Source organism: Cryptomeria japonica, chromosome 8, assembly GCF_030272615.1.
Source record: "Cryptomeria japonica chromosome 8, Sugi_1.0, whole genome shotgun sequence".
In the NCBI taxonomy this organism is placed as follows: domain Eukaryota; kingdom Viridiplantae; phylum Streptophyta; class Pinopsida; order Cupressales; family Cupressaceae; genus Cryptomeria; species Cryptomeria japonica.
Genome location: NC_081412.1, coordinates 666,531,758 through 666,556,159, shown reverse-complemented (window position 1 = coordinate 666,556,159; position 24,402 = coordinate 666,531,758). Strand labels below are relative to the sequence as shown.

The following is a 24,402-nucleotide window of genomic DNA, read 5'->3' as shown; positions in this document are numbered from 1 at the left end:
TCAATTTTCTCAGTGGCTGTTGGAGTTTGAATGCTCTCTGTTAGGGGTGGTTGTCGACCCGATGGTCGAGGTCCTCATTTTTCTCAGTTGATGTCTGATTTTGGACCCGATTTTAGTGCAACCACCCGATATGCTCGCCGTTACTCCATACATGACTTTTGTAGGCCGTTTTTTGATGCCGCCCATGCTTCTTCAACGCAACTTGAAGACTTTTTGTGCCTGCAAACTCCATCCAGTGTATCTGCGCAGAGATTTTCCTCCTTTTGCATAGGGAGTTTGTTTCTCTAGAGATAGAGGACCAGCTTGCAGAGTTGATATAGCACGCCATCAGATCTGTCAATCTAATCTCTTCTCCTCTTTGATTTTTGTAACCTAACCCGGGTAGGGTTAAGGTTTTCTCAAAAGTAATCATCTGAGTTATGCTTGAACTATAAAGGCAATTTTGTAGCATTTTCTTAGGATCTTCTCCCTTCTTTTCTCCTGCAGAAAACTCTTCATGTTTCTTTGCACTTGTAAAGTTTTGCCTTGCCCTTGTATGAATGGAATTCATCTGTTTTGCCCTTATTCAGTTCTTTCAATCTGTCAAAGGTTTTACCTTATTGTCTGAATGCATCTCTTTTAGTTTTCTCAGTCTGAGCTAATTGTGTTGACTCCATCTTTGGATACAAATCGTGAGTCAATTATCAGCTCCCTTTGTATCTCATAAGAGTCCAACCTTCATCCTTTCATAGATAACTGATTTAGATTGAATCTGTGCATGCCTTTGGTGGTTTCATTAGTGTTTTGTGTAGTAATAGGCAGGGGAGATCATCATTTTAGTCTGGGTGCAACCCTATTTCCCTTCTTTCATACAACCCTTCTCTCTCTCCCTTTTCCCTGTCAAAGCATAGATTAGATTTACGAAGTGCTGGGTTGGTCCAAAACTTTGCACTTCAGATTGAAGAGGAAGAGCCGACCTTCTCCAGAGACTCAACCTCACAACAGCGCAAGGTCCCACAATTGAGAGGTTGTTTCCATGTTTCACAAGGTTGGTGATCAAGCTTGATCACCAAGGGTGCAAAATTTTGTGACAATAGTACCATCGAAGTTTGGAATCCCTTTCTTTAAACCCTTACGCTTTCCACCTTTACCATTTACAAAGTTCTATCTCAGCCCCCTGAATGGAATTCGGTTGTGAGCCATTTGTTTTTACTAGCTTAGTAAATGATATTATTATTTACAAATGATATACTTTTTTCTTTTAGATTTTGGCTCCCATTAATTTTTCTTATATGGTTTTAGATATATTTCTAAAAGTTTCCACATTTCACAATCACAAACGTATAATGAAATTTACTAACATTATAATAACTATTGAATTACTCATAACTAGTGATTTGACTAAATTTTTAAAGGAGATATCCCGAAATCATGAATATATTTATATTGTCAATTTATTGAAACAACAGAACACATGTACTCATGCACAACAGCCTTAGTGAGGACAATTGTGGGTGTACTCCGAGTCAAAGAGTGCCTCTCTCCAATGCCCGCCATTTGCCTATCCACCGTCTTCCATGAGTGACTTGAGTTCATTGCCCCTTTCCAAGCTTCTCAAAAATGGTAAACATTTAATATTTTCAGATGTGATTTCCAAACCAACACACCCTTTTGTTTTTATTTTGGAATTATTCTTTGTTTTTCAACCTAAATTCAATTATTTTCAGAACCTTTTTAAACACAATATGGGAATTCCTTTTACCTCTTTTTTAATTCAAGGTTACAACTTTATTTTTATCTCACTTTTAACAAAACGGTCAAATAACAACAATCTTTACTCCTTTTTAATTCCAAAGGGTCATATACATGAGAAATTAACACTCTTTTTTCAGTCAAGGAAACAGCCCCATATCAGATGTAGACAAAACATTTAGAAATACATTTTGTAGCTGTTAAGGTTTAATTCACAAAAGTAGGAATCTTTTTGATGTGGAGGGACGATGAGAGGGAATATGAAAATTTCATTTGTTCTTCTGAAATAGGAATCCCAATAATTCTATGCTTTAAGATCAAAGATACGATAATTTTTTTTAAATAATATGACTCATTGGAAGATGTCAGAGAATCACCTTCTTTTCTTGATTTTGATTTCCAGATGGCTTTTGGTGCATTATAATTTCTGGTTGGCTCAAAGTTATCCTCATTGTATAGGTCTTGTCAATGACCCTAATCAGTACAGTTATATGTAAATAACTGTCCTTGACCCATGCATTGGGTGCTATCTTCATGGAATCATTTAGTATCTGCTATTGTACCTGTCTTTGCAGATTATATAGATTTTGACCTTAACTGTCTTATTGTCTGAAACTTATTAGACGTAAATAAACTTCTTTGTTTTTGACAGTGATTGTTTTTATATTTATATCCACTTATAAATGTTTTATTCAACCAAAAGTTCTATTCTATCTGCAAGTTACAACATATTGGCTGTGAGGTTTAATGGTAAAAATTAAGATTTTTTTTGGCATATTGTAATAAATATATTGCATTACATGCAGAAACCACATTACATGTCTGATAGTGTGGATCCTTCATATCAACTCCTGTTCTATGCCAGTCATGGAAATGTGGATGGCTTGATTGAAGAACTGAAGGGTGGAGTTTCCCCAAATTTAGCTGATTACGACAAGAGAACAGCTCTCCATTTAGCATCTTGTGAAGGACATACTGATATTGTCAAGATCCTTCTAGAGCACAAGGCTAATGTCAATTTTGTGGATCGCTGGGGAAGCACTGTGAGTTCCATGTAACATTAACTTCATGGTTCATTTGTTCAGCATAGATCAATGTCAATTAAGATTTCATTCCTTTCCAACTCTTTCTTCAGTCTTGTTTAGGAAAGATTAATGTCACAATACTCAGCTTCTATATTTTCACTGATAAGATGCAACATAATTGTCTCTTTTGTGTCCATTTTGGTGCAGACATTGATTCACAATTCCTAAATTCTGTACAGAATATTTTATGTTTATGATGTTGAATATGTCATTCTTATGTAACATCTTGTAACAAACTGCATATTCATTCAGTCTAAATATGGACTCAACCAAATTTCTGATCTTTACCTTATAGAAACTAATTTACCTACTATGTTAATACAGGGATGTCAAAACCAAAGGTGAAAGTGCCTATAGATAGCTCTACCTTAATGTAGGAGTCTTTGTCAGATGTTATCATCTCTTAGCCAAGGTGCTTAACACATTCTACTTAGCAAATAACATTTTGAACACTAGATTAATTTTCGTCTCGCTCTTTCTTTTTTCATATTTCTTTCTCTCCTTATATCTCAAACTGCAGAGTTGATAGTCTTCCCCTTTCTGTTTTGAGATCTTAGAATACTGAGAACTGATTGTAATCTGGCTTGGATCCAAATATGCTCTTCATATCAGACATAGGATAGAAATACCGTATGTTCATTCTGTTACTAAGGATAACATTCTGCTTTCTGATATGTTTGGATATGTGAGTTCCTGTTTAGCATAGTAGATAATAACTTTGCCTTGCAGAATATTCTCTTTAAGGCTCAAATAAGTGAAACAGAGCCTGTTTCAAGAATCTTTCATTTTAAACAAAAAAAATGGTCATCTCTAATATTCCAAATCTATCTACTATATATGCATCATCTAAACATTGTAAAAGGGTTGATTAATTGGACTTTAATGGTCAATAAGCAACTTCTGAGATGCTTTCTTTAACTCTTTGCTTTCTCTATTTGCATTGCTAACCTACAACACTCTCCTCTCTTCCCTTGGATCTCCAGCTTAACAGTCACATCTTAGTGCTGTGAGGTCCTCCTTCTAAAGAGGATAGAATTGCCTCCTAAGGAAGCTCAGGCTCAACCAACCAGCTACAGTTGAACAAATTCAAGCTAGCAGTTACACAAGGAAAAAACCAGATCTTTTAGGAAGCAATTAAATCATTTATTTCCTAGTATGCTACCTGATCAATACTGCCCAATATTCCATTCCTAAAAGAAAATGACTGCTATCTCAAAAAGGAAACACCACCAATGTCTTCCTTACAGTGGAGAAACTAGAACAATGAATTTGAATGCTCAAGGGAAGAACTTCATCTGCAGATTTATGGGTGATTTCTCAAGACCAAAGATTGTTAGTTTCTAGATTCAAGAAAGTTAGAAGCAAAGTGAATTGGTTGACTTACGATTGGTGCCCCAGGGTTACTTATTGTTTTGGCTTCCAGTATAAGGACTATATCTTTCAAGTGGGACTTGAGTGTTGTCCTCATTTTTGTTCTAAAAAATGAAGGACCATTACATGAAATTTTTGTGAAAAAATGAAAATTTTTACTCTATGGCATGCTTCTCGAGGCAAAATTTCGACTAATCCTTGGACTGGCTTAATCCTTAGTCCATCCTCGAACTACGTTTCGAATTTCGTCAAATTCTGGGTTCGTTTGCTATGTCTTTCCTTCAATTTCGGGTTTTAAAATCCCGATTGCAGGTGGAGAATTTTCTTCAAACTGCAAGTTTTAATGATGTCCATCGTTTTGGTCTTTGTAGGGGAATTTTCAGCTTATTACATGTGCACTTTTATACAAAGATGAATACTTGTAATTTGTTTTAAATTTCCCCTTTGTTGTTTTTATTTTTTTTATTGTTTTTTGACTTGTTTAGTTAAAATAGGGATTTTTTGGTTAAGTTACAAGTAAACTTGCAGTTTGGTCTAAAAACCCCTACTTTAATGGTTTTTACATGTAATAGGGATTTTAAATCCCCATTACATATGTGCAAGCATTTCTTACTTGTTGTAGGGATTTTATTTCCCTCTTACAAGTAATTAAAACTTGTATTCCTCTCTAAAAACCCGATTTTGCCTTGCAAGTGCATTTTTGACAATTTTAAACTTGTCATTTGTCTAAAAAATCTCGATTTTCGCTTGGTAAGTGAAAAAGTCAATTTTAAAACTTGCTATTTGGCTTCAAAATCCTGATTTTGCCTTGTAAGTGGAAAAAGTGAAATTGAAACTTGTTATTCTTTCCCAAAAACCTGATTTTCATTCCCTTATGCAAAATCGAACTTGTCATTTATTCCAAAAAAGCCGAATTGCAAGGAAAAACATTTTTTTTGAGGATTTTAGGCAAATTTTTGTGGAGATTTTTTGGGAGATAGAAGGCGTTTTGGATTCCTCCCTATTTTTATGCATTTTCAAACACCTTTCACGCCACATGGAGGTTAAGATTGCTGGTTTTTAGCTTTATAACAGCAGCCACGTTTTTTCAAAAAACCACTTTTTTTTGCCTTTTGGAATGCCACAAATCAGCAATGTTATGAATCGTTTTGGCTTGTTATGCTAAGGCATTGAGGTTAGAAAGAGTCTTGGCCATTTTCCATGCCATTTCTCATGCATTTGCTGCCACGTTTTTCAGTTTTGGGCATTTTTTTCAAAAACCTGGCTAGGGTTTTGGAATGCGGTTAATTTATTTTTAAGAGTTCTTCCTTTTTTCAAAGATTAATCATCTTGTTGAAGAGGCATTTTCAGATTGGAGCAAGGTAAGATTTCTTTTCTTCTTGTTTCATTTTTCTTGTTTCCCAAAAAAATCGGTTTTGTGAGAAAGATTTTCCCTTTTGTAAAGCAATTTTAGAATTGTATTGTTCTTCCCCATTTTCCCCCTTTACTTGTATTCGGGATTTTAAATCTCGATTACAAGTTGGATGAAAATAATCGTTCTTCCCTTACAGATAAAAGATTTAACCATCTTTTGTTGAAATTCCAAGTTGCAAAGATGAGAAATACCCATCCTTTCAAAACCGGGTTTTTGGAACCGGATTGCATGTTGAAAGTTCTTCCCATTTTCTTGAAGATGATCTTCCCAAAATCTTTTCATATTAATTTCCATCATCCGTACATACCATTTCATCCACTCATTTCACACCTTCATTCATTTTCCCCATTTAAAGTCTACTTGCGGTCAACCATCCAGAACCTGAAATTGGTCCAAAATGCACTCAAAAAACACTTGAAAATGAGTTCTAAAGGTCGAATTACAAGTGCAAACTTGTAGTTACCCATTACACATGTGAAGTTGCATGTTTGTTCCCCGCAATTGCAAGTTAATGCTCTTGTTTTCCCCACACATGTAATGCAACTTCCAAAACCCGAAATTCACTTGTGAGCCCATTTTTGCATCAATTTCTCTCTTCCCCTGTCAGTCCGGTTTGCACACACGATCTACCAAATCAATGGATTAAGGAATGGGCCTTATTTTGCAAGCAAATTTCAAGAATGAAGGATGATACAAAGAAGAAATACAACAACAATTCATGGTTGAGAGCATAAAATGCTTTCAAGACAAAGATGGTCATGACATAAAAAGAGGAAGGCCGCCCTTTCCCTCTTGAAAAGATAGTACTACCCCAAGCAAGAAGACAAGGATGCAAGTTCCTATTCCGGTTCAAGATGTCTTTACCAATCCAAAATACTTCAAGTTCTAGCATCCTGAAGTGACATGAAGATCATCATAGACAAAGGATGATGTAGTTAGAGTCGTGTCTTTAGACACATGGAATAGTTTTAGTTATGCATTTGTAATTTTGTATTGACAAGTTACATGTAAAAGTATTTTTTGTAAAATGCAAGTTACACATTACTTGCACTTTTGTAATTACATTTAAGGCAACTACAAGTTGTGTCCAATTAGGACTGTAGTTGGAATAAGTCTTGGTGGTTGAGAGAATCTCTCAAGTTAGTTAGGATCCTCCCACCTTTTTCTCAAGGCTCCTCTTCTATAAATACTGGAGGAGTCTATTGTAATCTTTATCTTTTTGGAAAGCAAGCAAAAACTCTGCCAAATTTACAGCAAGAAGTCTTTGAGCTTATGTATGTGAATTGAAAGTTTTTGGAGAATAATAAAGAAGGATTACTCAAGTTTTGAGTCTTTAAGCTACATGTTTGAGTTTGAATTTTTTTATTTCTTCCATGCAAAGTGTTTCTAAAAGGAGCTTAGTCTAATTTGATTTGAAGTCTTTGAGCTGCAAGTAGAGAAGATTAATTAAAATAGGAAAATATCTAGAAAGAGCAGCAAGTCTTTGAGCTTGCGTCTATTCTTGAGGAAAAGTTATTGTTTGATAAGAAATAGCAGCAAGTCTTTGAGCTTGCATTAGTTCTTGTCTTTGTGTTGAAAGAATAGATTATTCCAGTCTTTGAGCTGTTGTCTTTTATTTGTTGTAAAATTTAGTATAGCAAAGGGTAGATAGGACTTCCAATAGTCAAGTCTTTGAGCTTGATATTGCTGTCCTGTCCCGAAGGAAGTGACGAGAGTTTTTGAGCTTTCAGGAAACTTCATTTCCTTTCTCTCGTTTTCATTTGAAGTTGTTACCATTATTATACATTTTCTTGCTATCACTTTTCTAAGGAGAGAAAAGGATATAGGCTTCCTTGAAGAAAGAAGGAAGATTGTTGTCCCATCCTGTTTTTATTTCAGTTTTAGATAGATAGGGGGAGCCTTCCATTAATTATGAGAGTTTCATACTCACACACTGTGGTTGAAGCCACAATTTTGTTTGCTTTCACGAGTGTACAAAATTTTCAACCAACACTGAGTTTCTTAGAAACTTGGGATTGTTTATGAATTGGGCTTTTGTGCTCAATCCCATTGAATATCGTCCTATTGTGATGCAAGTGTAGGCAAGATAGCTCTATTTTCCAGTGAATGTTGGCAAGAACGCTTCTTAGAAAAAATAGAGAATGCTATTGGAGAATATACTTTGTCATTTGAGACCCCTAAATGTCATGTCCCCATTTTTTGGTTCTCTTCTAGTGCATCTAGTGTTGGCTTTTTGAGTTGGTGTCAACAATATCAAAGGGGTGTTTCGATGTTTCCATTGTGTTCAAATGGATTAATAGAGATGAATGACACTTTTTTAGAGTGATTTCAGACTTCTTGTTTGAGACTTACTATTTTTTAGTAAGTGTTAGCTTGGATACTATTTTTAGTAAGTATTAGTTTGGATACCAATTGGTCCATTGGGAGTTTTGGTTGACTTACTATTTTTAGCAGTTACTATTTATAGTAACCACTATTTTTGGCAGCTAGTCATAGCTTCAGGTGCCTCTCAGCTTTCGTGTGCAGCATCTTCAGTTTCAGGGTTTGGGCAGTTCTTGCTATTTTTAGCACTCGGTCATGGTCTTGATTCCTCTCTCTGTTCAGTACAATGGGTTTCAGTTTGACATGGTGAGATATATTGCTTTCAAAAGAGATTTATTTTATTTTATTCACTAAGTCTTTATAAAGTGCTTTTTAAAAATAACCCCCATTGGCCTAATAACATGAAGTTGTTTTTAAAAGCGGGGCCATTTGACATCCAAAATGGATGCCTAAGGAAGAGGAGAAATATTTATTTTATTAAGCTTATATTATGCTTTCAAAAGGGCACATCTAGGAGGAATAAGGAAAATAACTTAAACTCTAAATGTTTCATTTGAGAACTCGAAAAGGTTCAAACTTCTATGAGGATTTCAAGTTGCCTTCAAAACGGTTTTGGAGGGAAAATTTTTCAAATGGAAAAATGTTGCCCTAATTTCTTTTTCATTCTATATATTCATGTTTTGAGTTCTCATTTGGGTTATGTTGAAGATATTTTTTTCTGATATTTTGTCTGATGAGAAGAAAACCCTGTGTGGTTTCTGGAGTTGGATCAACTCAGCCTTCTGAAGGATGAAAACTCTCTTGGAGTAGATTGGCTTTGGTTGTGAAAGATCAATGCTAGTTGATGTTGTTGGAAATATCATCTGGGTATTTCACATTGCATTATATTTGAGATTTTGGCATATATCTTTCAGTTACAGGTTATCAAGAGGTTTGGCATGAATTTTGTGAAGATTTGAAGTTTTAATGAATGTTGAAAGCATGCTACAGTGATCCGTACTGCTGCTATAGTGACCCGCATTGTTGCTACAGTGATTCATACATCCGCTACAGTGATCCGTACCTCTGCTACAATGATGTGTTTGGAGATCCAATTCCATCCTTAGAAGAATAATAAGGGAAGTCTTATTTCTGCAGGTCTTTGTAAAACAGTTTGGAATCATATTTGAAGAGGTTCAAGGAAGTTTCAGTCTCATTGTTTGGGTTGACACTCCCTTTGCAAGCTTGGAAGCACTGCTGATGTAATTCTAGATCTTAACAACTTGGTTTGTCATGAGCTTCCTAGGTTAGTGCTGATACTAAGTTTCTGTGCAGATCTTCTGAGAATCATTCTCAGGCATATAAGTTTCCAGACAGTCCATGAAGCATGAGTGTCCAGGTCTGAAACTGCTGAAGCAGTTTGGCTTTGTTTTGGAGGACATTTATACCTCATCGTCCTTGGTATTGATGTAAGGATCAACCCTGAGGGAGTCTCAAAGTCATAGCTGGTTGCTTGTAGGAGTGCCACTATTATTGCACGTCTGTCATGACTTAAAGTTATTCCATTTATGTATCAATCCAAGTGAACAGTGAATAAACAATTCAGTGTTGCATGCTTAATGAAACTAGTTTATTTTTACTTTATGCAATGTGATTGTTAATGCTTGGAAAGCCAATGAATGATAACTGAAAAAAAATCAATCGGCAAGCTTGTGCTCAATATTGTATATCATTTTACAAGATAATTGCAATAAACTGTCTGACAAAATTACAGTGAGTAGCTAGTTTAATCTTCATCAACATTAAATGCATGCCAACTGTTTGACAAAATACCTACATAGCTGAGTGGGTGAAAGAAGTGCAAATATTTTTAAGTGCAAACAGGGTAGGACATTACACTAAACCTGGGTATTCTCAACTACACATGCATATATGTTAATCTCAATCTAGATCAACCCCCTTTGTGATGGAATTATCGTTTATATGAGATTATATAGAATGGGTGCAGTCATTAGATTATGAGGATATCCTTTTCAGGTGTAGATTGTAGCATGCACATGGTCATGTAGCCCAGGTATGTCCATCTGAGTATCAATGAGATAGTCAAGAGAAAAATAGAAAAGAGTCACAACAATTTTCGAAGGCTGGATTAGGCAGGCAGTCAATTGGAAAGCCTATATGTGCAAAAAAGGGAACAATAAATCAGCCAAATGAACAAGTTTTAAGAGGTCTATATTAGAGAGGAATATATTAGAACATATCTTAGCAATTGATCCGTTTGGAAAATCTTTTTGAGTTCCTACTGGAGCAAGCGACTGAGGAGTAAAATCAGCAATTGTTTGGCCCCAAGGAACACCATTCGAGTTCTTGTAGGCTTTGCTTGATGGGCTGCTTTGTGAGAAAGACAAGCAGGTCATCCCAATGAAGGATCTCAACTTTATTAAAAAAGTTAATTTAGGGAAGAAAGCAGTTTAATACAAGAATAATGGAAAGCTAACAGACCTTTCTTTGTTGACTGGTCAAAATGTAAATTTTGTCTCCCATATTTGCTTCCAAATTCTTTTGTTTACAAACAATCTGAGACATCTCATCCATTAGAGTTTCATGTTTGGGTCTTACGTGGCAAGCTTAGTATTTGTTCAATTTACCTTGTGCATATCCTTGGTCTTTGTGTTTGTCCATGTGTGCATTTGCCCCATTTGCTTAATATTGACAAATCAAATAACATCATTTGATTGGTCCTATTTCTTTAGGGGTTTGTGATCATGCATTTGTTGGGTGTTTTTGGTATTCTTGTGGTCTATACTCATGTCTTGATTCCCTAATGGTATCTCTAGTTTGTGCTACAAGGGTCTATGGTTGTGGTTTGCAAGTTTGAATTCCAATCCTAAAGCCCCAATTACCTTGAGGCCTTGCAAGAAATTCATATTTCCATGTGCACCCAAATTTTTCTTTTCTCCTTGCCAAGATATCAGCTTCTCTGTTGGTCTTTGCTCCCATTGTTGCTTGTCACATGCCACTATGTCAAATTCAGTTTTAAAAACTGAAATTGTTTAAATGTAAAACTGCCTGTGGGCCTGTTGATGTGTATTTTGTACACGACCTAACATAGAATAAAATACCCAGAGGTATCTTATCCTCTCTTGAATAAAGCCTCCGAATGCTGAAGATGTCGCGAAAAGGATCAATCGGGATGACTTCAAGGTTCTTCGTTGTAGGATCTCTATGTGTGGATAAGCACCAGTGGTCGTTGTGTATGCTGTTTCTTCAAGGGGCCTTACGTACTTTTAGAGAAAGCTTGTTCGTATTACTCTCTTTTCAACTGCAGGAACAGGATTTTCCTAACACTAACAGATTTTCAAAAAATGTCAAAAGATAAGGGTTTGAAGGAAGGAATGCTAATCTAATCCTAAGAATGACTCAATGAAGACTGGGCTTGGTAAGATTCTACCAATTTCAGTATCGCCAAGAAATTACAACTCTACTGGAATTGATGCGATCTTCTAAGGGGATTCAATAACTTTCAAATCATCAAGGATATAGATACTATCATAGAGATACATATCAATACTTCCAAGAATGATTGAATTTTTAAGCAATTTCAATGTTTCCAGTTGACCACACAAGGCATCCTTACAATCAGTAAGAAGCTAGTGGTTTGGAATGTGAATCTTACCAAAGATCAAGCACAACACTTAGTCTTTCAAACTTAAACTTAAATTCTATTTCAACTGAGAGTGATTCAAGAAGATAAACAATCATGAAGATAGCCACAAGTATTGCAATAAAACACCATAACTTCAATATTTTATTGATCTCAAAGCCAAATGGACAACAATTGTTCAAAATTCTTTCTTTACTACTCAATCTTGCTACACAATAACTTTCTTTTCTCTAAGCTCTCTCTCTTTCTCTAACTTCTAACCCTTTAAAATGAAATGAGTGAGGTATATATAGCATCCTCAAATACAATGAATGGCTCAGATCAAAAGAAGATCAACAGCTGAGATTTTGACACCTAAACCCTAATTAGGGTTTGTTACAAAAAAGTCCCCATTGAGATAAACATCACCAATCCATAGCCAATAAAGAATTGGCACAAAAATCGAGGAGACATAGACCAATAGGAATTAAGCTGCCACATCATCCTATAACAACTTTTCATCTAGAATGTTGTTCTCTTTCCTATGCTCTTTCTTAGCATATTCAATGAATCTGGACACAATTCCCTCAATCTCAGCAATGGGAATCTCAGGAAGATTCTTCATTCGTTCTTCCAAGTGAAGGACTTGATCAAAAGCAGTGAGAAGAGCTGTCTCCCATCCAGGTTCAAGTTCTTTGGTTTTCTCAATCAGGAACATAGTAGTGTACATCTGATCTCGTTGCTTATCTATGATGATGTTCTCCTCTTTGCAAAAGATGACCTTGATTCTATCCTCCAACTCTTGGATGTCCACATCTGTCTCGATCTCGATCCGCCTGTCAAGAATGGTACACAACACCTCAAACACCTTATCTTGAATTGGATGAATGATACCTTCAACTCGACTGCATCTGGTGTTGATGTCTTCAAAAAGGACCTCTTTCATCTGGAGCAGAGCTGACCACTGTAGGAGATTATGGGTTCCTCCATCCATTATCTTTTCTTGTGCCGGAATCCGTCTTGGTGTTTGTCTTATCACTTGTAAGACAGGAATGATAACATCTCTAGTGTGAGTGAATGCAGCTACAGTTATCGTGAGATTATGGATAATCTCAAGGACCTGGATAGCTCGATGAACTGTCTTCATCATTCTTGTTGTAAATTCAACGGCTACTGTGTGGGATTTATCAATCCAAGAACTTATAAGTTGAACCAAGCTCTTCACCCTTTCTGCCTCACCTATTGATTCAAGAGGGAGTGCTTGTAAAGAAGATACTGCTGGATCTTGACGTCTCAAGGGCTTATTAAGGTGACTAAAATAGTTCTTCCAAGCACTGACCTCCCTTTCAAGCTTCTTATTCTTTTCCATTTCTTCCTTAAGTTTATCTTTAAGTGCTTCAAATGAATCAGTTGCTTCTTCCATCGCTTGCTCAGAGGTAAGCGGACCAAGCTCAAATGTTTCTAAGTCATACTCTTCTGCAAGAATCTCATCCTCATATTTGTCCACCACTGGTGTAGCTACTTGCACTTTCCTGGATCCTGTCTCATCTCTAATTACCTTAGACATTTTTGTGGCCTTCTTCTTCTCCATTACCTCATGAGAATTTCCTATAAGGCTTTCCAAGTCAAACACATCTTCTTCCTCTTCAACCACAGTTGCCCTTGTCAGTCTCTCTTTTAGCCAATCAGGGATGGCAGATCTTGTTTCCCTCACTTGTATTTCTTTAGGTAGTGGCCTATCTTCCTGGAAAGGAGATGTTGCTTCATCATCATTCTTTTCTTCGTGTTTCTCATTAGCATCAACTTGGGGAGATTGACTTGATGAATGCTGAGGTGTTTGTCCTTTCTCTTGTTTATCATTCTGTACCATGGACTCCATAGACTCGTCAACTTCATATACTATCTGTCTCTGATCTTCCCCTTGACTTGCCTCCTTTCCATGCCTAGAAGATGTGCTTGGTGGGTGATCAGGGTTTGTTTTCCGCTTCTTCTTGGAAGGTTCTTTCTTCTCAGGTCCTTCTTTCCTCTTTGAGCCTTTGGAATGAGAAGTATTCTCACTCACACTTGCTTCTCCTTCTTCTAGCCTTGCCTCCAAAGTAAATGTCATTGATACATTCTGCTCCTTCAATTTTTGATGCTGTACATCCACCCATCTGCGAGTGCAGGATAAAACGAGAGCCATCAAAACTCTCAAGTCTAAAACCTCAGGCTCATTCCAATCTATTTTCACTTATTTGTCTTCTTTCTCATAGGATGACTGGAGGTATTTACCATTATCTTGGGTTTGATCGGCTACTCTATAAACTTTGCATTTCCTGATGAGATCTAAGGGTAGCCTGGAATGCATCTTTCTTTTAACCTCTAAATCACTTGGGAGATTCATCCAAAAGTCCTCCACTTGAAATTCATGCTTGTACTTCCTGCCGACTGTCTCTTCCATGTAACCATGAGGATCAAAATTCTCTCGTGAGGCAAAGGATGTGAATGAGTATAAAGATAATTCCTTCTCTGCATCTTCCGTGGCTTGAGTATTAGGACACACCTCAACTGAGTTCCCTAGTATGATGGGCACAGGAATCCCATTTCCATGCTTGTGTCTGGATGCCTTAGCATAAGTTGCCAACTGTCTAGTCACCTCAAGTAGTACTATCTTGTCTGTTGGATATCTTGGCAACATGTAAGGAGGTGAAGGACACCCCTGAACTCTAATGTAGGTGAAATTTTGAAACTGGATGAACCATGCGCCATACTTCTTCACAAGTTCTTGTGCATCCAGAGATAGCCGATTGTGAATTCCTCCTTGCAATATCCTGGTAATGTTCATCGTGAAGGTGTCATTGACTAACTTGTAGTCACTTCTAGGTGGATGATGCAAATGAACATAAGAATCACAAACTCTTATTTCTTCGGGTCCTCTTCCAATCACTCCTCTGTGAGGTAGCCCTGCATACTCGAAACTCCTGATCAAGGTATATATAACATATGAGCTCATGTGGAATGATTTGGTGGGTCTTAGCCTTCTCAATTGTACGTCCAGACAATTGCTAATGATTCTGGCCCAATGAAGCATTCCTTTTCCTTGGACTCACTTGTATGAAGAAGAACATCCACTTTTTGAAGAAGGCGTCTTGAGGGGCACCTGTAACTCGATTGAGCAAAGTTATCAAGTCTCTGTATTCCTCCTGGAAGTCGATCCTATGTGGTGTATTGGGAATCTTGTTCAGGCGAAGGCGACTTTTGAGCAACCAATTCTTATTGATGAAGTTCAGACAAGACTTAGGATCATCTTCATAGATCGACCTTGCTCCTTCCAAGCTCTTGTAAATCATGTCTTTATGGTCCGGAAGATGAAGAGCTTCGCCTATAGCTTCCTCTGAAAGGTAGGCCAAGATGTTTCCGTCCTTGGTTACGATTGTCCTTGATTGTGAGTCATAGTGGCGGGCACACTCGATCATTAGCTCATGACATTTGACTGCGGGAGGGAAACCTGCGGCTTTGATGATGCCACTTTCAATTATCCTCCTCGCAACAGGTGATGGCTTGCCAATGTAGGGGACCTCTCGAAACTTCTTCACATTGAAGTTTCCTAAGTTGGTGTGTCCGATATTACTCCACTTGGACATGATCTTGGTCTCTAATTCGTCACTCCTCTGATCTTCTTTGATGAGAGCCTGGTGACTAGTAGATCCTCCGGCTTTGGGGGTCGTCATTTGATGCCTACACAAAAATTTCAAAATTAGTCTTTAAGCATCATACCTTAAAGCATAGAAATTAAGACTTTTCAAGGGAAAGATTCAAGATATTAATTTGAAAACGTCATGATAAATCCAGAATTCTTCATTTTTCAATTAATTATGAATGAAATCAAATTCTCAAGACTTAGACCCTTTTTTTTTTTTTTTTAAAAACAAAAATTGCTATGAAAATCAAAACAAGCCTTGAATAAGAATGTCAAAATGATTCTTCATACCTTCCCTTGAATGCTTAACTATAAAACCTTGAAAATGATGAAAGAAGACCAGATTTTGCTAGACAAGGGTTGAATTGTGGTTTTCCTTTGGATGAATTATGCCTTGATTAATCTTCAAAAGAGCTTCACCCTCTTTAGCCTCCAACACTTAGCAAAAATTCGCCTCCAATCTGCTGGATTTCGCTCCTCAATCTGCTCCTCAAAATTGCACTTAGAAGGAATGAATGAATGAATGATTTGAAATTTGAAACAACACTCCTCCTTTATATAGGGTGCTCACCCTAATTCCCCTCAAGGACGACTTGGCAAATAGGGAATAAAATAAAATAAAAATCCCTTCAAAAGACGGCCGACTTGTTTGCAAAGGCACAATAATGATTTTGAGCGCTCACCTTGTATTTTTAAAATTTTAAAATTAATTTTAATGCCTTCAAGGTTGATTTTCAATTATTTCAAGGCCCAAAAATTAATTAATTAAATTGCCTATGCCTTAATTAATGCGAATTTAATTCAACCTCCCAAATGTCTTGAATTTGGGTGATTTAGTGCAAATTGGGGAATATCAAGGTTTGATTGAGGCTTAATGAAGCTTCCTGATGATTTCGCCCTGGACCCTCTGGAAGGGTCAGGAGCGATTTTTTTCAATTTGGTCCCGAATATCCCATTCTTTGACTCCAAAATCTCCTGGAAGGTGAGTTCATACCTAATTAAAGTCTTGCATTTCAAATTTTGGTATTTCACATGAGGGAATTAGGTGAAAATGTGGATTTCGCCCTGGGCCCTCTGGAAGGGTGAGGAGCGATTTTTTCATTCTAGGCCAAAATTCACCTTATCTTGATCATTAAACTCCTACAAGGCAATCTCCAGGGTCCATTTCCTTCCATCATTGGGTTAGCTCATCAAAACTTTGAAGGAAAAATTGCATTTTAGGGAATTTCGCTCTGGACCCTCTGGAAGGGTCAGGGGCGATTTTTCTCCTGAGCTCAAAATTCTCACTTTTGAAGGTCCAAAACCTCTTCAAGGCATTCCAAATAGGTTCTTCCATTGAACTCCAGGCTTAGTTTCATTCAAATTAGGAGGAGAAAGGTGATTTTAGGGTTTTTCGCCCTGGACCCTCTGGAAGGGTCAGGATCGATTTTTCCTCCTTAGGCTTACTCCTTCATCAACTTTTGTTGAATCTTTCACTCAAAGCTTCCTCATTCAGTCCACCCAAGTTTGGCTTGTTCTTGCAAGGTAAAATAGGGGATTTTTAGATTTTCGCCCTGGACCCTCTGGAAGGGTCAGGAGCGAAATTCACAATTGGGCTCAATTCCTTCACCTCTTGATAATTTCTTCCAACCTCAACATATTCCCAGGGGCAATTCCTTCTATGTTTCATCTTATCCCTTATTTGACCTAGCAAAATTTGATAGTAAAGAGTGCTTTTGAGAAAATTCGCTCTGGACCCTTTGGAAGGGTCAGGAGCGATTTTCACCATTTTGACCAAAATCTTTCATTTTCTACCTTGAAACTTCTTTGCTAAGTGGGATTTCACCTTGCACTGTGCTAGGAATAGGATTTCATGTCCAAGAAGGGCTAAAAATGTGTTTATAAGGAATTTCGCTCTGGACCCTCTGGAAGGGTCAAGAGCGAAATTGCCTTTCTTGGCTAGAATCCTTCATTTTCTTCATTTCCAAACATGCCTAAGGGTTTCATCCTGCTCATTCTTCCTTTCATGATGCCTTAGGCTCCTCAATTTGATCAAACAAGGCAATAAATGTCTCCCATAAAGATTTTTGCCCTGGACCCTCTAGAAGGGTCAGGGGCGAAAATTAGGTTTTAAGCAAAATCCTTCATTCTTCAAAGTTGAAACTTCTTCAGGAGGCAAAAGGGAGTTGTTCTTGTTTCATTCATGCCCAAAACTTGACATTTTTCATTGCAATATGAGAGCTATTGGGAATTTCGCTCTGGACCCTCTGGAAGGGTCAGGAGTGAAATTCTCTATTTTGTCCAAAAAATCTTCATTTTGCATGCTTCCAAATCTTCAAATGTACCAAATGATGTCCAAACTTCATTCCAAGAGACCCTGCACATGGAAAGTTAGCCAAAATTAGTGAAAAATAAGCTCAAATAAGATTTTCGCTCTAGACCCTCTGGAAGGGTCAGGAGCAAAATCTTCATTCCAGGCCAAATTGCTCAGTCTTCAAGTTTCAAACCATTTCACAAGGCAAGGTTAGATCATTTTCAGGGCTAGGAACCGGATTGCAAGTCTACTCAAAGCAAGAAATTGTGTTTAGAATGAAATTCGCTTTGGACCCTCTGGAAGGGTCAGGAGCGAAAATCCTCTTTCAGGCATCATCTTGCTCTCCAAATCAATCAAATCTTTCTCCAGGCAAAGTTATTTCAATTCATCCTCAAACATGCAAAAAACTTAGCCAAAATTGTGAAGGAAATCCAGTCTACAAAGATTTTCGTTTTGGACCCTCTGGAAGGGTCAGGAGAAAAATTGACATTTTGGGCTAGATGTCACCTTGATCCACTTCATTATCAATTTAACTTTAACCAAATCAACTCCCTTTCTTCACTGACTTTGCTCAGCTGACTCAGACCCAGAAACAAACAGGACCCTAACAAGAAAAACCCCTTTCAATCTAGACCTGAGACCTATTCACCCTGCCCCTGATCTAACCAACTTGACCCTTCTGAAAGACATGTTTCATTTTGGCAATCTTGAATCTTCAGGCAGATGACTAACAACTCCCCAAAATTTGGCTAGACTTAGCTTGAACGAAACCCTAAAAACGAGCTTCCAAGGTTTAGCCCTAATCCAGCCAGCCCAGGCAGACCACTCACTCACTCAAAACCATAAAAGCAGAGAGAAAAACAAGCAAAGAGAAAACAAAACCTAAGGCAAAAAAAGAAAAGGGGGTCCCCATTCTAATGGGGCGATGTGTGAAATGGTCACAACAGGGCCCCACTCAAGATATTTTGAAACAAAGGGGAAACAGGTTAGTTGTGGACAGTTATGTCCAACTACCGGATAGACTCAAATTGAATCCAGACAGTTGCAGGTAGTTGAGATAGTGGTTGGATAGATGACTGAGAGTTTAATGGGCATGGGTTAAGGCTGCCAGCTTCTGGATGGAAGGTTGCAACCCTTGGATGCAGTCAATCCTGTCCTTCGATTCAAAATTGTAAAATCCATAAAAGGCAGAGGCCTTTCTTTTGTAAAGGGTTAGAATTTTGTTGGTTAGAATTTTGTAGTTAGATTTAAGAAGTTAGAATAGGTTAGATTTTAGGAATAGCATAGAGATGCTGCATAAATTGTTGTAATGGCAGTTGAAGAAAATATATGAACATTGAAATATGGTGTTTGTTGTGTCTGTTTTAGTCTGTTTGCATGTTTTCTTTGAGCTGGTTAATTTTAGAGTGCAGGGATTTTAATGGTGAAGTGTACAGGGGTATTTGATGCATTTCTGGTTCATACCATTGGGGGTCTGCTGATTGTAGGTCACTGTGCATGGTTAGTTTGAACCCAAACTGTGCTTAGTTCAACTGCAAGTACTCGTCTTAGGCTGGCCCAAAATTGGGTGCCTAAAACAAGTGTCTCCGGTCTGAAAATCCCTCATCCCTTGGAGCTTGCACCGTTTTTGTCTAGTTGTGAGGGTATCTCTGACGAAACAAGAACTAGTTTATCGAAATCTGTCTACCTGTTGCATCAGTTATCCTTGTCCTTAGGCTTCCTGAACCCTTCCCTTTTGATTTTATTTCGTAGTTCGAAAATCGCAGCAGACCAGCTTGTTGCAAAACGTAAGTCCCCTTGTGCTCCCAGCAAATCACATCAATCACTGAGCTATCCTGCAGTCAAGACCTGACAACCGAAACGTTGAGGTCATCCCCATTGATCAATTGGAACGACATTAGGGATTTCCTTATCTCAAGAGAGGATAGGATACTCAGTGAGTACATTCTATTCTGCGTTGGCTAGATGGAGTAGTTGCAATGTGATTTTAGCCACGTCAATAGAATTGGTGCTAGAAGGAGAGCTGGTATGATTAATGTCTAAACAACTAAATCTAGATCATATCAGTCTGTATTTGTGAGGAGTAACCTTATAGCTTTTTTACCCTCCTCCGTGCTCAACAGAATTGGCGCTAGAAGGAGGGCCCCTTATCAGGTTCCTTGCAGCAAGTTAGTAACTACAAAAACAACTAGCAATTGATAGGAGAGGAAAACAACAACTAGGTAAAAAATTTAGTAACTTAGTTCAATACTACAAGAAAAAAACTACAAACTTGATTGTTACACTTTTTTCCCAATTCTAATATTTCTAAATGTTTTTTGTTGATTTATGGTGGGAGAATTATGGTGCTGGCATGTCTAATCTTCAAAAGATAGCCATCCGTGTTTTGTCTCAGCCATGCAGTGCTTCTAGGTGTGAATGAAATTGGAGTGTATTTGAGAGCATTCACACAAAGAAGAGAAATAGATTGACACAAAAACGGCTAAATGATCTAGTCTTTGTTCGGTACAACCTTCGCCTTCGAGTTAGACAGGTGGAGGGTGTTTTACATGAGGCCATCGACTTGGATGAAATTGATCCATATGGTGATTGGACCGTGAATGAACAAAATGATGGTGATGATGTCCTCCTTATCGAAGAAGAAATTGCAGAAATAGAGAGAGGAGCAACACAAGATGCATAAGGAGAAAGATTGGATGAAATGGAGGATGAAGATGAGGACAAAGATGAGGACGAGGATGAGGACTTTGACTTTGAAGAAGAATCATCTCACCATTTAGAAACCACAACACCCACTGCTACTACTTCTAGCTCAAGGCCTGAAAAATTGAGCTATATTAGGAGAAATACAAAGAAGAAGACGTAGTCTTCTCTTTGGTTTGTTCATTGTTGTTTTTCACATTTGGAGTTGGACATATCATTATATGTAATTTTGTTAACATTTATAAACTTATGCTGCTATTGTACATTTTAGAGTTGAAACTGAGTATGAATGATGAAATTTCAAATATTGCATGTTTGTAGATCATATGACGTGTAATGTTTCAATTATGGCTCTTATGTTTTCTAAATGCATTAATTTCTTTATGTTTTTTTGTAAAACTACAGTTTTTTTTTCGTCGAGTCTTTCGCGAGTCTTTCACGAGTCCGAGTCCAAATTTTTGGTTTGCCGAGTTCTTGGCGAGTCTGAGTTTTAAAATTTTGTTCTTCTACAAGAGAAGTGGCTAATTCTTTGCATTGGAGCGTGTTGGCTACAAGTGGTCAAGATTTGCTTTCAGGGTTTTGTACATTTTTGAGTTTGTGTGGAAACTAAAGTCGGTTCTTCAGCTGAACAAAGTTGGTGCTTCAAAGAGGGTTGGTGCTCACTTATGTAATTTGGGTTGGTGCCCATTTGTTTAATGAAAGCTATTGATCTGTTGTGGTTTTTTACCGGAAAGGGTTTTCCACGAAAAATTTGGTGTTTTTGTTTTGATGTTTTCTCTCTCTACTACTATTCTCTGTTTTATGTGGTTTCATATGTTTAAAAGTTTCAAATACCAATTCATCCCCCCTCTCAGTATTTTTTGTGAGTTGATTGAATCTTTATGCATTTTCCTAAGAGTGGCCATATTATGCTCTAACTCAATAGCATGTTGTTGGGCCTTTTCTAATTTAGTCTCATGTCTTGATTTGAGAAAGAAAGTGATTTCAAATGGTAGGCATTTATGAAACTACTCAAAAGGATTTGTAGGGATGGATTTGGAGTAATTCCATATTCTTGTTATTCGATGATTAAATCTTGCAACAAATTTTCTATATATTCCATCTTGGAAGTTGAGAGTTGGATGAATAAAATATGGCTATCTCTAGTTGGATTAATATTGCAATTAACTTTTTGCTCATGGCCTCCAAACTTGTAATGCAATGAGGCTCAAGATGGTGGAACCACTCCTCCGCATTCCCTACCTACTTCTTCACAAATGAACTATAGCATCTTCATGTGCTACTCTCAATATTGTACATACTATTGCGAGATCTGATATATGCTCAACTGGGTGTTGATTTCCATTACCATGGAATCCCAAATTAGTGGGTGAAGTATTCCAACAAGAAATTTTAATGAATGTTATGGAAGACCTATCCTTCTAGATATGACTTGGTGATGGTCTTCATCGCAGTCTTATCATATTTTGGTCACTAACATAGTGTGGTTTATGTTTATATACCAACATAGTAAGTTTAGTTTTTTTTATATGCTTTCTTTGGTTACTGTTGATTTGTCTTTTGTACACGACCAAACACAGAATAAAATACCTAAAGGTACCTTATCCTCTCTTGAATAAAGTTCACGAATGCTGAAGATATCGCAAAAAGGATCAATCAGAGAAACTTCAAGGTTTTGTTATGTAGGTTCTCTACTCGTGGATAAGCACCAGTGGTCGTTGTGTTTGCTGTTTTACAAGGGGCCTTACGTACTTTTAGGGAAAGCTTGTTCGTGCAACTACTTTTCAATGAGGAAACTGGATTCTCCTAATACTAACTGATGTTTCAAAAAAGGGCAAAAGATAATGGTTTTAAGGAGATGAGACTAAACTAATCCTAAGAATGACTCAATGAGGACTAGTCTTGATAAAACTCTACCAATTTCAGTATTGCCAAAAGATTACAACTCCACTGGAATTGGTGCGATCTTCTAAGGGGATTCAATGATTTTCAAATCATCAATGGGATAGATACTATCACTAAGATACATATCAAATGTCTCCAATAATGATTGAACTTTTGAACAACCTTAATGTCTCCAGTTGACCATATAGGGCGTACTTACAATCAGTAAGGAGCTAGTGGTTTGGATTATGAGTTTTACCAAAGATCAAACACAACATTCATCCTTCAATCTTAAAACTTAAATGCTATCTCTAGTAAGAGTGATTCAAGAAGATAAACAACCATGAAAATAGCCACAAGGATTGCAATAAAACACCATAACTTCAATATTTCATTGATCTCATAGCCAAATAAAACAACAATTGTTCAACTTTCTCTCTTCACTACTTATTTCTCTACTGTTAACAATAGTAAACTTATTTCTCTTTTCTCTAACTCTTCTAACTCTTTAAAATGAAATGAGTGAGGGCTTAAATAGCACTCTCAAATACAATGGATGGCTTGGATCTAAAGAAGATCAACGACTGAGATTTTGACACCTAAACCCTAATTAGGGTTTGTTACAAAAAAGACCCCATTTAGATAAACATTATCAATCCATAGCCAATAGAAATTGGCACAAATAACGAGGAAACATAGCACAATGGGAATAAAGTTGCCACATCATCTTATAACAACTTTTCATCTAGAATTTTGTTCCCTTTCCTATGCTCTTTTCTGGCATATTCAATGAATCTGGACGTAATTCCCTCAATCTCAGCAATGGGAATTTCAGGCAGGTTCTTCATTCGTTCTTCCAAGTGAAGGACTTGATCAAAAGTTGCGAGAAGAGTCATCTCCCATCCAGGCTCTAGCTCTTTTGTCTTCTCAATCAGGAAGATAATAGCATACATCTGATCTCGCTTCTTTTCTGTCACCATGTTCTTCTCTTTGCAAAAAATAATCTTGATCCTGTCTTCCAATTCTTGGATATCTACATCTCTCTCGATTTCTATCCTTCTGTCAAGGATTGTACACAATACATCAAATAGCTTATCCTAAATAGGGTGGATGGTGCCTTCAACTCGGCTGCATCTGGTATGAATATCTTCGAAAAGAACTTCCTTCATTTGGAGCAAAGTTGACCACTGCAGAAGATTATGGGTTCCTCCTTCCATTATCTTCTCTTGTGCCAAGATCTGCCTTGATGTCCTTCTTATCACTTGCAAGACCGAGATGACGACGTCTCTAGAGTGAGTGAATGCATCTACAGTTATCAATAGATTATGAATAATCTCAAGGACTTGGATAGCCCGATGAACTGTCTTCATCATTCTTGTTACAAATTCAATGGCTACCTTGTAAGATTCATCAATCCAAGAACTCATGAGTTGGGCCAAGTTCTTCATCCTTTCTGCCTCATTTATTGATTCAGGAGGAAGTGCATGCATAGGAGATATTGCTGGATCCTGTCGCCTTAAAGGTTGGTTAAGGTGGCCAAAATAATTCCTCCAAGCACTGACCTCCCTTTCTAGCTTCTTATTCTTTTCCATTTCTTCTTTGAGTTTGTCATTAAGTGCTCTCACTGAATCAGTTGCTTCTTCGATGGCTTGCTCGGAGGTAAGCGGACCAAGATCAAATGTCTCTAGATCATATTCCTCTGCAAGAATCTCATCCTCATACTTGTCTACCACTGGTGTGGCTACCTGTACCTTTCTGGATCCTGCATCATCTCTAATTACTTTTGACATCTTTGTAGCCTTCCTCTTTTCGATCTCTTCATGGGAATTTCCTATGAGACTTTCTAAGTCGAATACTTGTTCTTCCTCTTCAACCACAACTACCCTTGTCAGCCTTTCTTTTAGCCAATCTGGAATAGAAGACTTTCTTTCCCTCAATTGTATTTCCTTAGGCAGAGGTCTATCTTCTCTGAAAGGAGATGTTACTTCATCATCATTCCTTTCTTCTTGTTGTTCATTAGCATCAACCGGGAGAGATTGACTCGATGAATGGTGTGGTGTTTGTCCTTTACCTTGTTTATCATTCTGCACCATGGATTCCATAGACTCATCAATTTCATACACTATTTGTCTTTGATCTTCTCTTTGACTTATTTCCTTTTCATGCCTAGAAGATGTACTCGGTGGACGATCAGGATTCACTTTTTGTTTCTTCTTGGAAGGTTCTTTCTTCTTAGGTCCTTCTTTTCTCTTTGATCCCTTAGAATGAGAAGCATTCTCACTCACACTTGCTTCTCCT

General features: G+C 37.4%; 1 protein-coding gene across 2 annotated transcripts in view; it reads left to right on the top strand.

Annotated features, from left to right (window-relative positions):
* LOC131050086 (serine/threonine-protein kinase VIK) overlaps positions 1 to 24,402 on the top strand; it is a 244,225-nt gene that overhangs the window by 39,074 nt on the left and 180,749 nt on the right. For both annotated transcript variants that reach the window (XM_057984223.2, XM_057984222.2), the window contains exon 2: positions 2,538 to 2,774. In XM_057984223.2, the coding sequence (XP_057840206.2) occupies positions 2,538 to 2,774 (237 nt within the window). The remainder of the gene's footprint in view (positions 1 to 2,537; positions 2,775 to 24,402) is intronic.